This window comes from Trichoplusia ni, chromosome 3, assembly GCF_003590095.1.
Source record: "Trichoplusia ni isolate ovarian cell line Hi5 chromosome 3, tn1, whole genome shotgun sequence".
Lineage (NCBI taxonomy): Eukaryota > Metazoa > Arthropoda > Insecta > Lepidoptera > Noctuidae > Trichoplusia > Trichoplusia ni.
Genome location: NC_039480.1, coordinates 3,614,828 through 3,630,375, shown reverse-complemented (window position 1 = coordinate 3,630,375; position 15,548 = coordinate 3,614,828). Strand labels below are relative to the sequence as shown.

The 15,548-nt window shown below is 37.5% G+C and overlaps 2 protein-coding genes across 8 annotated transcripts in view; both read right to left on the bottom strand.

Annotated features, from left to right (window-relative positions):
- The window catches only part of LOC113508929 (oxysterol-binding protein-related protein 8), a 60,252-nt gene that overhangs the window by 30,217 nt on the left and 14,487 nt on the right, over positions 1-15,548 (bottom strand). For 3 of the 7 annotated variants that reach the window (XM_026892121.1, XM_026892115.1, XM_026892119.1), the window contains exons 2-9: positions 11,657-11,751; positions 11,031-11,097; positions 10,489-10,616; positions 8,571-8,744; positions 6,599-6,685; positions 5,771-5,915; positions 4,721-4,841; positions 3,477-3,577 (exon numbers count right to left, since the gene is read on the bottom strand). In XM_026892121.1, the coding sequence (XP_026747922.1) occupies positions 3,477-3,577; positions 4,721-4,841; positions 5,771-5,915; positions 6,599-6,685; positions 8,571-8,744; positions 10,489-10,616; positions 11,031-11,097; positions 11,657-11,751 (918 nt within the window). The remainder of the gene's footprint in view (positions 1-3,476; positions 3,578-4,720; positions 4,842-5,770; positions 5,916-6,598; positions 6,686-8,570; positions 8,745-10,488; positions 10,617-11,030; positions 11,098-11,656; positions 11,752-15,548) is intronic. The other 4 variants (XM_026892117.1, XM_026892120.1, XM_026892116.1 and 1 more) reach the window with 3 other exon arrangements.
- Positions 12,357-13,991, bottom strand: LOC113508931 (protein l(2)37Cc-like). Its single transcript, XM_026892124.1, has one exon. It carries the CDS (start codon positions 13,387-13,389, stop codon positions 12,577-12,579), a length of 813 nt encoding a protein of 270 aa, XP_026747925.1. The 5' UTR covers positions 13,390-13,991; the 3' UTR covers positions 12,357-12,576.

Below are 15,548 nucleotides of genomic sequence, written 5' to 3'. Positions count from 1 at the left end.
TCGATACACACATACCGCCGCGCGCACAAATGTTTTGCAATTATCAGTACCGGTTGTAACAATCTTCCCCGCAACATAGACGTTCTGTGTTATAACTCTGTCATCCCTTCGTTGACTTTTGCTCGCTTCGAAACTCGCAGACGGCAGTTTGTCATAGTCGATGACAGAGTATTTGTCAGGTGTTGATACTAATTGTGGGTATGTAGGGGATTTCCTATAATCAAGTGTGTTTTATAGGGATCATACGACTTATAGACACGTAATACTCAATTTAACGCTTAAAATAATAGGGATGAAGATATGTTGGTTTTTAATGTCCGTCTTGTAGTTTTATGTATAATAATGAATACTTATTTGTTGTTCCGCAAACATACAATTGATTAAATTACTGTGAGTGGGACTTGCAAGTGACGTCACTTCTGTTTAATGACGTCACACGCCCTCTCCTAAACTTTAAAGCAGTTTATCTTTGTCTTTTTTTTGTTTAGGCAGAGGCAAAAGAAGCTTAATATTTTGTAATTATATATCCGACGCATTGAAAAAAATAAACTTGATAATAAAATCTGTTTCAATATTATTATTATAACCGAAATTTGATATTCTATCACTCTTTTGAGCCTCATCTCTCTCACTGCTTTAAGGGCAGAAAGATTGAACATTAAAACAAACTAATTAATAAAAAAACCAAAATACATGCAAACCTGAACAGCTCCATCGCTTCGTCACTTGACGACGTCGTATACTGTCTCATGCGCTCAATAGATGGCGCTGTCTTGATAATAATATTCTCGGGAGTATCACAAATGATCTCCGTTTTGCAAATCTTCTTCTTCAAAAACACGTCATCTTCCGAGTCCGTTTTGACACCGGAATCTCGTAACTCACTGATCCGTTTTTGAGGAAACTGCATGGGAGTCGAACTACGCCTTTTCGGGAAAGTCGACACAAATTTCAGAAAGTTTTCTTCTATTAGAGCAGTTGGGGATAATTTGTCTTTAGATTTGTCCGGTATTGGAAACTTTGGTAGTTCCAAACATTTTAAAATGGGCGATTTCTTCAAATCTAGTTTGTAAGGGCTTGAAGCAAGACTTTTACTCAACTGTTTCTTAACTGACTGGTCCTTTTCCATTCTCATGGATGAGGTCGAAGCTGAGTTACGACCGATGCTCTCTTTCTTTCTCAAGAAATCTAGGAATCTTCCGTCCCTCTCTGGCGTAGGCGGGTCACTTGAATCATGGTCTTTTGATAGCATTTCTATGGAGTCCACAAATTGACCCCATTTCGTCTTCCGTATTTTCGGTTTCTTCGGACATTGGTAAGACATTTTTCTCTCTATAGAGCTGGGTCTACGCGGCGAATAATCGGATATCGATAATAGGGGTGAACTACATGAAGATGGTTCGGATATTCTTAAAACTATTCATTTAGCGTACGTGCAAGGGTTTAGGTTAAAAATATTACCTTGTATTAATTTTGTTGAAGAAATTTTGCTGATAATCAGATTATAGTTAGTAAAAATTTTGAAACCAATTTTGTATAGTGTTTCGGACACAGATTATTGAAACAATGGAGTAGTAAGGACTCAGGTTGGGTCCGAAACTAGTCTAACTATAATATAACTATAAAAATTAGTTATTATAAACTAACTCAGTGCAACTGATTTTCGAAACTTAACAATTATATTATAATATTTAAGTTATAATTACGACAATTTTCGTAATTAAAAATTCAAATATTAATTCGTCAAAATGTGAAGTAAATAAAATTTACTAACTCCATTTATTCAATAATCTGTGTTGAAATAAATATTTAGAGTCATCGCTTAAAATTAAATTTGATAAAGCAATTCCCCCCCTCCTTAAATAGGGTATTTGACTAAGAATAGATTTTTCAATCGCCAGATAACTTTTATCTGAGGAATAAATATGGCCGTTTGACATATTTTCTATACAAAAGCTGTTAAAATATCAAACATATTCGTCGAATAAAAGTTATCTGGCCATTGAAAAATCGGCCCTAAAAGAACCATAATTATTATTATGTCAGGTAGATTTCTAAAAAAATATTGTGTTAGTATTTTATAAAGTCAATAAACCAATATGAAGATACGATGCATATGGTAGAACGTTTGAAAATAGGTATAGGAACTTAACTTGTCAGTAATAAAGTGTAATGAAAAGTGACGTCACACGAGATTTCAATTATAATTATCTGAAGCATATAAAAATATACTTATCCCATGTTTTTTGAGAACCTATCCGACAGACTTATTAGATTTCGTTTAAGGGCCGATTTTTCAATCGCTAAATAAAATATTTATTATTCCTTAGATAGAAGTTATCTGGCGATTGAAAAATCAGGCCTTAGTCAAATACCCCATTATATGGGCAAAATAATTTATTAACTAGTAAAATATAATTTTCAGTAATATTCATATATTCATTACAAAGCAGAATATACCAATACCAATTCATGCAACAATTCCAATGTTTATCTAATAATATACAACGTGTAACAGAATAAACGCAAGACTTTAAAAGCTATTAAATGATGTAACGGTTTACTCACGCGTATTTGTCGGTTCGACTCGCGATCCCGCCGCGTCTGCTCATGATTAAGGACTCCGGTTGGGTCCGAAACTAGTCGGGCTACCCCGATAAATACGCGTGAGTAAACCGTTACATCATTTAATACTGAATCATTCTCACGACAGTTACTATCAAAACTTTAAAAGCTGTCATTATATTCATCATTATGAACAACTTTTACTATGGGACCAATACTGTAAACGCAATCCCTGCTAATATTATAAATGCGAGAGTAACTCTGTCTGTCTGTTACGCTTTCACGTCTAAACCACTGAACTGATTTTAATGAAATTTGGTATAGAGATAGAGTTAAGCTTGAGAAAGAACATAGGATAGTTTTTATCCCGGACTTTTGAAGAGTTCTCTTGGAAACGCAATATAACCGACATCGAAGCGGGCGAAGCCGCGGGCGAAAAGCTAGTTAATATATTTTATCGAGTCTTACGCCCAGATTTGTATGGAGCTTTCATTCTCAACTTTTATCATTTCAGTGATAAAAGTTGTTTAAAGTTATGAGTAGTGAGAGCTTTCAAAGTCTTACATGTATTCTATTACAATTTGTATATAGTTAAACTTTACTTCAATTTTGGAAATCAACAACTAGTTTTTTTTTTCTGATTTGAAATCATCAAAAATATCCTATCAGTTTGGGTTGAGCGGAATGGAGTTTTCTGCTCAACCCAGTAGAAGACTGCTTTTACTGACTAAACACACACCAATGCTTCTTAAACATGGGTTGAGTGGAATCCTGTGTCAGAGAAGCCTCATTCAGCTCAACCCAAAGAGGGAACATGGGGGACAGAAACCTACCAATATTGATACCTTTGCCCTTCGTGTACCGGGGCCCGGGTAGTCAGGGCCAGTCCCCGGACAGTGTTGCCCACTTACCGTGCTCATTAAAGTGCTTTTCTAGGTCTTCGTGCGAGAGGTTGGTCTGAGTGGCCGGCGACTGCGCCGCGACTGTCTGCTCCGGCCGCGAGCGAGAACATCTAGACACATTATACTGTTAAAATTACATTAAAACCATCAATAAATCATTTTATGCTAATAAGTAAGCTATATTTTAATAGTAACTATCTTGAGAATGATTCAATATTAAATGATGTAACGGTGTACGCACGCGTATCTATCGGGATCGCCCGACTAGTTTCGGACCCAACCGGAATCCTTAATCATGAGCAGAAGCGGCGGGCGAGCGAGTCGAAGTTCAACTCGCGGAACCAGTCGGTTACATCATTTAATGATAAGGGAGCGTTCAAGTCTATCATAACGCAATTTACGAAGATTTTAGACCCGCCGTCTCCCCTATGTAACGCATCGTAACGTTATTCTGTACCCCCTCCCTAAACGTGACGTAACATTTTAAATTTTTCCGGTAAAACATCGAAAGGGTTGCGGTGTGCAAGATTCTAAATTCCTAGTCTTTTATTTGAATAAAAAAAGTTAAGGCGTTGTATAAACACTCCCTGCCGCCCTTGTAACGCACGTAACGTTTAAAAAAAAACCCTTCCCCTAAGTTGCGTTACGTTATCCTTGAACGCTCCTTAATTGATAAGGTTTGGACAACGAAATATTATTGTTAAATGATTGCTTTTCTTTCACGAATCACGGGCTAACTTCATGTGGAGAGACCCGGTACTTTTTAAGGCGTGTACGGGGAAACTTCTTTAGCACAATACTGCATCGATAGCGAAACAAATAAGTATTGTATTCTATCACATAAATTATAGTAATAATTAAAACGGTTTGTGCAACATAAAAATACACAACGTTAATATTGGAGTTTTCACTTTTACCGGCACTCCCGGATTTCAACCCGTAGCTTTTTTATCTATATATACTAATATATAAAGCTGAAGAGTTTGTTTGTTTATTTGTTTGAACGCGCTAATCTCAGGAACTACTGGTCCAAATTGAAAAAATCTTTTTGTGTTGAATAGACCATTCATCGAGGAAGGCTTTAGGCTATAAGCCATCACGCTGCGACTAATAGGAGCGAAGATACAATGGAAAATGTGAAAAAAAACAGGGCAGGTATAAATCATAACTAATATATCATATATACCCACGGGGACGAAGTCGCGGGCAACAGCTAGTTTCAATATAAATAGTGTGTTAGTCTTGGTACAGACCTGAGCATAGCATTGCTGCATCGTAAGGCTAGTTCGAGTCCGTCGAGCCAGCAGTGGCCGGCCGCCTGCGACGGCGCGCGGAAGATCAGGTGAGCGGTCGGCAGCGGCTGCACTACCGCTCCTGGGGGGGAACAAGGGGTAGTGTTAGTATTTATGTTTTTATGTTACATAAGGAACTCGTGGCTAAGCTATAACAGCATAAGTGATTCGATCACCGGTTGGTCCGTAGATGGGTGACCATCTTTGTCATACGAGTTCCTCCGTGTTTCGGAAGGCACGTTAAATTGTGGGTCTCAGCTGTTATTCCTACATCTTTGACAGTCGTTACAGGTATTCAGAAGCTTGAAAGTCTGACAACCAGTCTAACTAACGGCTATCGTGTCGCCCAGGTAACTGTGTTGAGGAGGTCAGATAGGCAGTCGCTGCTTGTAAAACACTGGTACTTAGCAGAAAACGGTTGGACTGGTAGCCGACCCCAACATAGTTGGGAAAAGGCCTATGATGAGTACATAAGGAACTATTAGTATACCTAATATTTACATTGTCAACCGAAACTGGGTCAAAAACGACTCTTAAGATAATCGTATTGTATGATATTTTCGCTATTTTGTTTGGAATGCCATAGAAATAATGAAAGAGTATAATATTATTTAAAAAATAAAGTCATTATAAAAAAGGGTCGTAAGGCGAATTTATAATAATTAGATTAAACGGAGTTATTCACGACCTTGTATCGGAATCACCCGACTAGTTTCGAACCGAACCGTCCTTAATCAAGAAATGACGCGGCAAGCAGACCAGCGTAACGAATAGGGCGAAACTAGTCGAACGATTCCGTGAAACACCACCAACAGTCTAACCGACAAAAAAGTACCAGTCTACCGGGCGACCAGACCCCCACTATATAAGGCAACCATCCAGCAGTCCACAAAGATACTAGCCACCAATCCATCCGGCAACCAGGCACCAGTCTATCGGGCAAACAGCCACCAGCCCACCAGGCAACCAGCCTCCCACTCCATCCGGCAACCAGCCCACCGGGCAACCCACCTATAGTCTCGTTGTGCGGCCCCCTCGGCGCCCAGATGCTCTGCTCCAGCGGGTGGTACAACTTGAAACAGAAGCCGTCCTTCTTGCTAGGACGCTCGATCACTTGGCACGATGTCAGTAATACCGTACCCACCCAGTGACTACTCTGTAATTAAAATAAAAATGCAATAAAAGATTTGAAAACCCTAAATACCCAGAGTTTTAAAATGTTAATGGATATTTTTGTTGATTGACAAAAAAATCCATTAGAATCTTATCAAAATCGGTCCAGCTGTTTTTATAGTTGTGAATTGCATTGCCATCGAGTTTGAAGCTATAATGAAAATTTCAGCCTGCTAGCTTATCGGGAACAAATAAACAAACAAGAAAGTGAGTGTATTCAAACGTGGAAACAAGCGGCTTCGTGAAATCATGTCTTTTAATATATAAAGATAATATTTTATTTAATAGATGTTTCAATCGCTTTGCAGTTCTATGCATGGATTCAAAATCTATGAACTTAATAGCCAAATATTTTTATTACACATAGTATGCACTTTCAGGGTAGCTTCAAACCGGATGGCAATGCAATTTACAACTATAAAAACGGTAGGCCCGATTTTGATAAAATTTTAATGAAGTGACATTTAAAAACGTGGATATTAACATTTTTTTAATCTATTATTTTTTTACTTGTTTTCAGATTATAATTTAATTATAAAGAAAGATGTTAAATCACTTTTTAATAACAATATAAGTACCTAAACTATTGTACTAAATATTCTACTGTAACTTCTTCATTCTTTTATGTGGTCAAAATAAATAACTCAATGAATAAAATTAACTCACCTTGGCTTTGGGACTTTTATACAACAGAAGCAGACCAGGTTTGAGGACACACCATAACTTGGTCCATGATTTCAAAGACCCTCGAACCTAGAAACAACAAATAAACAAATTATTAGCAAAAAATCTATACTAATATATAAAGCTGAAGAGTTTGTTTGATTGTTTGAAGGCGCTAATCTCAGGGACTACTGGTTCAATTTGAAAAATTATTTTATGTTGAATAGGCCATTCATCGAGGAAGGTTTTACTATAGACCATCACGCTGCGATTAATAGGAGCGAAGATACAATGGAAAATGTGGAAAAAAACAGGGTAGATATAAATCATAACTTATATCTTCTAACCACGCGGACGAAGTCTCGGGCAACAGCTAGTTCAGAAATAAAAGAGGCTACAATATTATTTATTGGTTCTTCTCCATAATAATGACTTTCATACAACGCCATCTAGTCTCAAAGTAGGAAAGTTTGTATTATGAGTACTATAGTCCGATTTTTAATTCGAGGCAGTAAAATGACATTTCCAGTGTGGCAGGTTTTTAATTCCAAATAAATAGTGATGTGTTAGAATCGACTTATTACAATCAAAAGTTAGTCGAGCTTACATTTTTTTATTCAGATATCAAATTAGCTCTGTATAAAAAAAATATATTTACGACAATTTATCAAAAGACATGCACGGTGACTGTTTTTAAGTGTAAAAAAAATAATAATATTAATTTAAATTTATAAAATTAAAGCCAAATGCGGTGCTGGTATAAGATGAAGCACCTTACCATGCAAGAAAAGTCGAGCGCATCCAACTCCAAACTGGATGAATTCTGACATTATGCAGTGGTTGGATGAAAAACAAATTTAATATCAACTTACAATTATAAAAGCTCAATTAATAGAAATAGTAAATTTTTGATACAAATAAAATAAAGCATGACTAAATGTCATCGTCGTAGTAAGATTTCCAAACATCACTATTGTAGCGGGTCATCCTTTTTTGTATAAATGACAGTTGCAATTGTCATTTTACTGCCTCTAATTAAAAATCGGACTATAGACAACTGATAAATAAACTTATATATTAAAGATTAATTAAACCCAGAACAAGAACAAAGACAATAACCGTACTCATCATGCAAACATTGTAGTGGATGGGAATCGAACCCACGACCTCCGGTATAACAGTCAGGGTCACCAGCCACTAGACCTAAAAGCCATTCAATAAATGAATCTGTAACATTATACAGTGCCTGGGAAACGGCTTATTTAAAAGAATAGTCAGTATTCTAAATTACTGTATTAATTAATAATTTCCTAATAGACAAATAAAATATTTTGATTTTGATTTTTCAGTCACATACCTATATTAGAACTAACTTACATACGAATACTATCTTTTTTAAATATTATACAAAGCTACAAAAAAGACATAAAGCATTGAATAAATAAATGAGATAATAAATAAAATAGTAATAAACTAATCATAGTAAGCGTACCTGTGGTACATACCTTACGTACCACAATTGTACCTCAAAGTTTAAATAAAAAAATACCTTTGGTAACTGACTTTAAAAATAGGAAGATGTTCTTAATTCATCTGTATTTTTTTTTAAAGTTAACAACCTTGTACTTTTTATTCCCTTTTAATTAGACCTAAATAAGTGAATATCAAGGTTTTTGTGTTTCAGAAGACATCCGCGTTTTGGAAGGCACTTTACATTGTGGGCCACGGCTATTAAAAACCCATCTTTGACAGTCGTTACAGGTGGTCAGATGCTAGAAAAGTCTGACAGCCAGTCTAACCAAGGGGTATCGTGTTGCCCAGTTAACTGGGTTGAGGAGGTCAGATAGGCAGTCGCTCCTTGTAAAACACTGGTATTCAGCTGCATCCGGTTAGACTGGAAGCTGACCACAACTTAGTTGGGAAAAGGCTAGGATGATGATGATACACGGTCGAATATATTTCCTATCTCTCTTACCTTAAGCCAATCAGCCAGCACCACAACCGAGGGATCCTCTATAGAGTGCAACAGCGCTGATGCCGCTCTCTTCTTTTCTCTTCTGTAGTGCTGTCTCTGAGCTTTGTAGCTCTCTTTCCGGGACAACGCTGTACTAGCCGTCCGGGATATACCGCCCACAGCTGTTTCTGATGACTGCGAATAGAGAGAGATGGAATTATAGGTGGGAGAGAGATATACCTACTCCCTTGATTGTCCTGATTCTGTTCAATGAAAATAGAAAAGGATACAATATCGTTTTATGTTAACTAAAACAGAAAATGATCGAATATGTGTGGAATGTATGGATATTCTCCCTTTAGTGTATTTTAATGTCTGGAAAGAGATATAATAAGTGGCTTGAGATATGATGTCAAAATTAAGATTATAATATCTGGTATCAGAAAGAGAGAATGAGATGTGTGACAGAGATAGAAATACCCTCTAAGGTACTGTCAATAGTGTTAGCGAGGGAAAATAAAGCACCAATATCATTCCGAATTCTTGCGCGCTTTACAAAGTAATAATCACTTGATAAAAACGGTTCAGAAAAACATCGTGAGGAAGACACACCTGAGAATTGTTCAAGGGTGTGTAAAGTAATGTTGAGGTCTAAAGACCATACGATAAGAAATTATAAATAATAAATAAATGCGGACAACATCACATACATTGTTCTGAACCCAAAGTAAGTTGCTAAAGCACTCGTGTTATGGAATCCAGATACAACGAAGGCACCACAAACACCCAGACCCGAGACAATGTAGAAAATGTGAATTTTTACATTGACCTGACCGGGGATCGAACCCGGGACCTCAGAGCTAGCGACACCTTGAAACCGGTGCGTACGCCACTCGACCACGGAGGTCGACTAATTATTTCATTTATTTCAACGGAAGGGCCCATCCGCTGTGATAAGACTGCGTGATAAGGTGAAAGGGCACTAGATTGTTGTAATAAAGATAATTACCACACATATTAACAATATATGGAATGAATGCTTTTCCGAATATATATGCATATTAACGTATATACGTCATATTGGAAGGAGCTCGTGGCTAAGTTATAACTGAAAAAGTTGATCGATCACAGGTTAAGCTACGCTTGACCCGGTCGGTCCATAGATGACCATCCTTGGCATAACCGAGTATTTTCGTGTATCGGAAGGCAGGTTAAATTGTGGGTACCGAATGTTATTCATACATCTTTGACAGTCGTTACAGGTAGTCAGAAGCTAGAAAGTCTGACAACCAGTGTAAAGAAGGGTTATCGTGATGCTCAGGTAACTGGGTTGAGGAAGTCAGATAGGCAGTCGCTCCTTGTAATACATCGGTACATAGCTGCATCCGGTTAGACTGGAAGCTGACCACAACATAGTTGGAAAAGGCTAGGACGATGATCATACGTCAAATTGCTGGGCGTAGGCCTCTTCCCGTGTAATGAAAGTTGAAAGTGACTCACAGCGGATTGGCGTTTTCAAATTCAATTATTCAGGAATACAGGTTAGTCTGCTACAGCTGAGAAAATTCATCACCAACTAAGTTAAGCACAGCACAAAGATACAGTTAGAACTAAATAAAAGTTTAACTACTATCCTAGAATGTCCCATGGCTAGACAAAAGCCTCCCCACTCTTCTTTCAAGAGTGGGGAGAAAACGGGTAGTGTCGGACTCTTACTGACTAAGCCTGAACCGCCGTGCTACGTCATCCGCGTTGTTGTGTCGGTGTATGGCAATGCGTTGCAATGCTACATACACCGAGCGCGGGCTTCCACCGACCAGTGTGGGCTGATGGAAGTCACAATAGTCTGACCCACTTCCTTCCCTGAGGAAGTGGGTGTCCAAGAAGATTCTTCCGGCTATCCAAAAAAGAAAGGTTGTGAAAAGTTTTAATATCTCACCTTATCGGACGAAGTACCGTCCGGCGGATGGGTCCTGCCGTCACCGGAAGCGGGGCTCGCTATAATCGGGACCCCAGGGGACCTCGGGGGCGGTGTCAGGGTCGCTTCACCTGTGAACAGTTCCCCATCTATGAAGAAACGGGGGGGAGGGTATGGTGGTCAGGGGCTGAGCCTAAAGAGAAAACAAAGACTTTATGGTCTTTGCATTTTTCTTTTGTATTAATGATGTAGGATTTTTTAGTTTCAGGGTGTCTAGAAGGAAATTTAATAACGAGGATGCCAAAGGATTTGTTATTTATATTTTCCCATGTAATAAAACGGTACATTATGGGCCAGTGTAAAAAAACGTTAAAATTTAGATTAAAGGCTTAAAAAAGAAACTTAAAAAAGTCAAGGCTTTATAGGAAAGCTGTAATGCCACCTTTAAAATGGTTCAATCAAAGTGCTATGGCATTGTAATCTTTGCAAATAACTACTGATCTATCTAGCGAGTATCGTTTAACCGGAATTCGGGAACATTATACTTTAAAATTCAAACTCACCGTATGTAGGAGGGGTGGCCGGTGCAGTGGCCGGTAAAACTACGTTCAAAGGTGGCTGCGGTTGCTTCTGAAACCAATCGAATAAGGGATCATTCAAATACTAAGCTACTCGGACATGCACAAAGACAGGGTAGACTAAGGACAAGCATTCGTGGATCACACAAATGCTTGTCCTAGCGGGGATCGAACAAGAGACACCATGTACTAAGAAGGTCGTTAATATCATATAGTTATATGGCTTTTATCTGACCGATTAATTCAATTATTTTGAGTCGACTTCAAAAAGAAGGATTTCGAACTTTATCTGTCTTTTACTCTCTTTATTATTTTTGTTTTTTTCAGAACTTTTGACAGGATGAACCGATTTCGTCCGGTAGTTTAGCTCAGCAGTCAGCAGCAGCAAAAATTGGTTTTGTTTTGGTTGTTAAAACAAAACTAATAGTCAAATACACCCAGAGAAAGCAAGTAATAATTATAGTATTTATGTTAAAAGCTCTTAACTAGGCCTCTGCATGTTGGACCTGTGCCCCGTACACGCCTTTCAAAATGACCGGGTCTCTTCTCATGAAGTTAATAAGAATGAAAAGAGATAGTATTTATGTTAAATAAATAAAAAAATGACTTACTCGTCCACTATAATATGGCGTTGAAGTTTGGAACTGGGTATCAGCTCTGAGCGCGGGGGAAGAGGGAGTGGTCGAGGGTGAGGAAGGCTCCACAGCTGGGGACGAGGACATCGTGGAGGTCAAGGTCAGAACATGGCAGCTAAGATGTCAAAGGACTAAACGCTACGAGCAAAACATCAGAACTTGATAAACTTTATTGAACAAATAATTCCGTGAACGGAATTTTTATTTATCGAATAATATTTAAATAAAAAAACATTTATCGTTGTTCTTTATTTAAAAAGAATTCGTTGTTTGTAACGATTGTTTGTATCTATATTATAAATTTTTTTGAATAATGATTATAAGTAGAATAAATTTATTTACTAAAAATATATTATTTATTCATTCGTTTATTATTATAATTTATTTGGAATGAATACAGGAATAGGGTAAATATATTATTATTTAGATATAAAAATGGTTTTATGGAAGTGTTTCGATTTTATTGGAATGTGGGAGGAAGTGGAGGGGAGGGGAATGAAAAAATAGGATTTTCCTGTAACAAAAACATAGTGATTAATATAATATATTAATTTACGTTGACCATATGAGCGTTTTCACCTAGTGATTTAACCACGTCACGTCAGAGTTCTACAGCTGATGGGTTACATTCTGACACCAGGTCATGAACCATAGGATTTATTTGGTAATTATTATTTTTATTGATTATTTATTATCAATATTTTTATATTCATGCTTCTTGCTACGAAAAGAGAATACCCACAACTGGACAAAATCTACAATATTTTTTTCGGATATCTCAATATTTTCCGATTTCTGGCCTCATAGTTTTCTAAACCATCAAGTCATCATCATCAGATCAACATCTAATTAAAATAAAAAAAGTGAAAATAAAACCTTTACAAAACAACTTACAACTAATTCTTAACATTAACAAATCCATCATCCGGCAAATAAGTCACGTTTTTCGACTTCGACAGCTGGTAAGCTATGTCCTCAGCTGCTTCTATCCTCCTCAGCTCCACGAGACCTTCACCAGCCTTTCCGAAGGCCTGAGCCAAGAGAACCGCTTGCTTGGAGTCACCCTCAGCTGATATAACAGCAGCCTTCTTCTTGTACTCAGCTTTCTCCACCAAGAACCTCGCTTTCTCAGCTTCTAGTTGTGCTATCTGTTTCAATTCGACAGCTTGGAGAAATTCGCGTCCAAATGAAACATGAGTTATAGCAATGTCATCAAGGATCAGACCAAATTGTGAAGCTCTCTCAGTTAGGCTTTCGTTGACCTTGAAAGAGACCATCTCTCGCTGGTTGATTAGTTCGCTGGCATTAAACTGAGCGACAATTGCTTTTAAAACTTCTCCCGTTATGGAAGGAAGTACTCTTTGAGCATAATCCTCGCCCAAACTGGAATATATTTTTGGTAGTTCATCTGGCACTGGTCGGTATAAGATTCTTAAAGTAATTTCCACTCTCTGTAGATCCTTGCTACCAGTTCTGGTCGAGATGTTTTGAGGGTTTGACTTCACATCGAAGATTATAGGTTTTTGGACCCATGGGATGATGAAGTGTGTCCCTTCGCCGACTACAGCCTCGTTGATGCCTGAAAACCTGTCAAATATGACAGCTCTCTCGCCGCCATCGACATTATACAGGGCGTTGTTGGCCACTCCACCTATAAGAGCAACACCTACACCCATTTGAGCTAATCGATTAAAGAGTTTCGTCGTCATTTTGGGGATATTCTACGTTTATACGTCAAAGTTTATTTTCTTGAATGGTTGTTTCTATTCTTTAATCGACTTCCAATACGAAGGTTCTCAATGCTCAGACTCTTACTGATTTCGAAGTTTTCGAAGATTCGTCGTTTGAGCGATCGGTTTAAACTCGTTCTGACAAGTTCAAAGCCTATTATTATTAAAGCACTTATCGCTTACTTATATATCCGTCACAAAATACATTCAGGCACAAAAGTAGTACACAATCAGACTTGGCATTGATGAAACACGATGGGAATTTACATAAATAATCCTCGAAATCAAAATACAATATCACTGCACACAATGTTCTTTTCAAGGGCGTGTTGCGCCTCGTCACAGGTCTACAGACGGTTTCAACTCTGACACCAGGCTGTACATCAACCATACGATACAAAGACTGCACAAGCACAGCAACTGTCTTCAACTTTATAACAATTTCGATTCAGTCTAAAATCGTCGTCACAGAACCGAATAAAACTTAGTCTAACACATTCAACACATGTATATGGTAAAGAAAATCTCCATTAAACTAGATTTCAGTGAAGTTTTCAGTAACACAACACAAGCACGCCACACCTGAGAATTGTTCAAGGGTGTGTTGCGTCACGTCAGAGGTCTACGGGCGGTTTCAACTCTGACACCAGGTTGTACATCAACCATACGATAAGAAACAGCAATACTTATATTAACACTGTTATTTTAACGGAAAATCTTCCACGGTTGTGTGTTAGCAACGTCAGTGTTTAACTGATGGTGTCTTTGTAAAATTAGCAGTCAAGTGATATATCACAAATTATGACAAGGTTGTAGTCGAAGAGGCATGGGTACTGAAAATAAAATCATCTTGTTTTAATACCATCCTCCTTTAGTCACGAGAGGATTCTACTATCGTTAAACGAATGTTATAGCGGTCTTGCGGTTCTATATTTATTATTAAATTTTATTTTATTTATTTATAATTATTAAATACAGAAAATATAAGACTTGTGTTAATACATTGGTCCACAAAACTGTTTTGAACAGTGACTGTGGAGTCCGGTTGAGTCACATAAAGTAACGCAAAAATGTTATTATTACAATATAATCTAAGTAATCAGGTTTTGTATATGGATGTTTTATGCGTGAGGTGAGGTGCAGTTTCAATCAAAACTCAGGCAAACTTGGACTTAAACTGACTTTCAGAGTTAGATTTTCTTTTTTATTCTTTGCACAGCATTGGCAAACGGTAAAGGAGGACTAAAATCTCCGTAAACAGTGCATGATATATTTCTACATTAAATTAAACACACAACCGTGTGTTTAATATTCCTTCCAACAGTAGAAGGATTTGGGGGAGGCCTTTGCCCAGCAGTGGGACACAGTGGGCTAGAGAAAAAAAATCTACATAGCAGTTTTGACTATCACGCATCTTCATAACTATGTCAAGTGAGTCACATAACAATTGAACTAAAACCACGAGCTCTTGGACTATAACCATTGTTTTATGACACAGTAAAGGAAGGTACGTGATTTTTATCTTAAACGGTTAAATATTTCCATAGTCTATATACACGGTGATTTTTTAGTCGTCTTACAAAAGCAGCCCAGCTCATGTATCCGACGTAAAATAGCCCTAGGCGCGATTATTATTCTTTTATCATCAACTAAGATAATAAGTATGAAGAAAAATTAAACAAGAGAAATCTGAAAATACTCTTAAAAATGATAAAAACGCCGCCGCCCGCGCCCCTCACCATTGTAACAAGGCTCGGACCGCACTCGCAACAGAGCTGTGTTTCTAAAAAACTACGCATTGCATTATAATATTGAATAAAAATTGCATTTTAAATTTATTCAAATCTCATAAAAACCTATTTTTTTATCATGAACGTGTTCTAGTCATTGGATACATGAACTGGGCTGCTTTTGTAAGACGACTAAAAAATCACGGTGTATAACCCTAATATTATAACATTGGATAAAGCCTTAAAAACTATTTCTTCAGTCCTTTTTCTAACTACTCTTTTATATATTCCCACGTTTTTATACACTCACTTTCTAGTTTGTTTGTCGTTCCGGTTGGATTTTTGTAACTGAATTTTGAGGCACTTCCCGATAAGCTAGCAGGCTGAAGTTTTCAGGGTAGCTTCAAA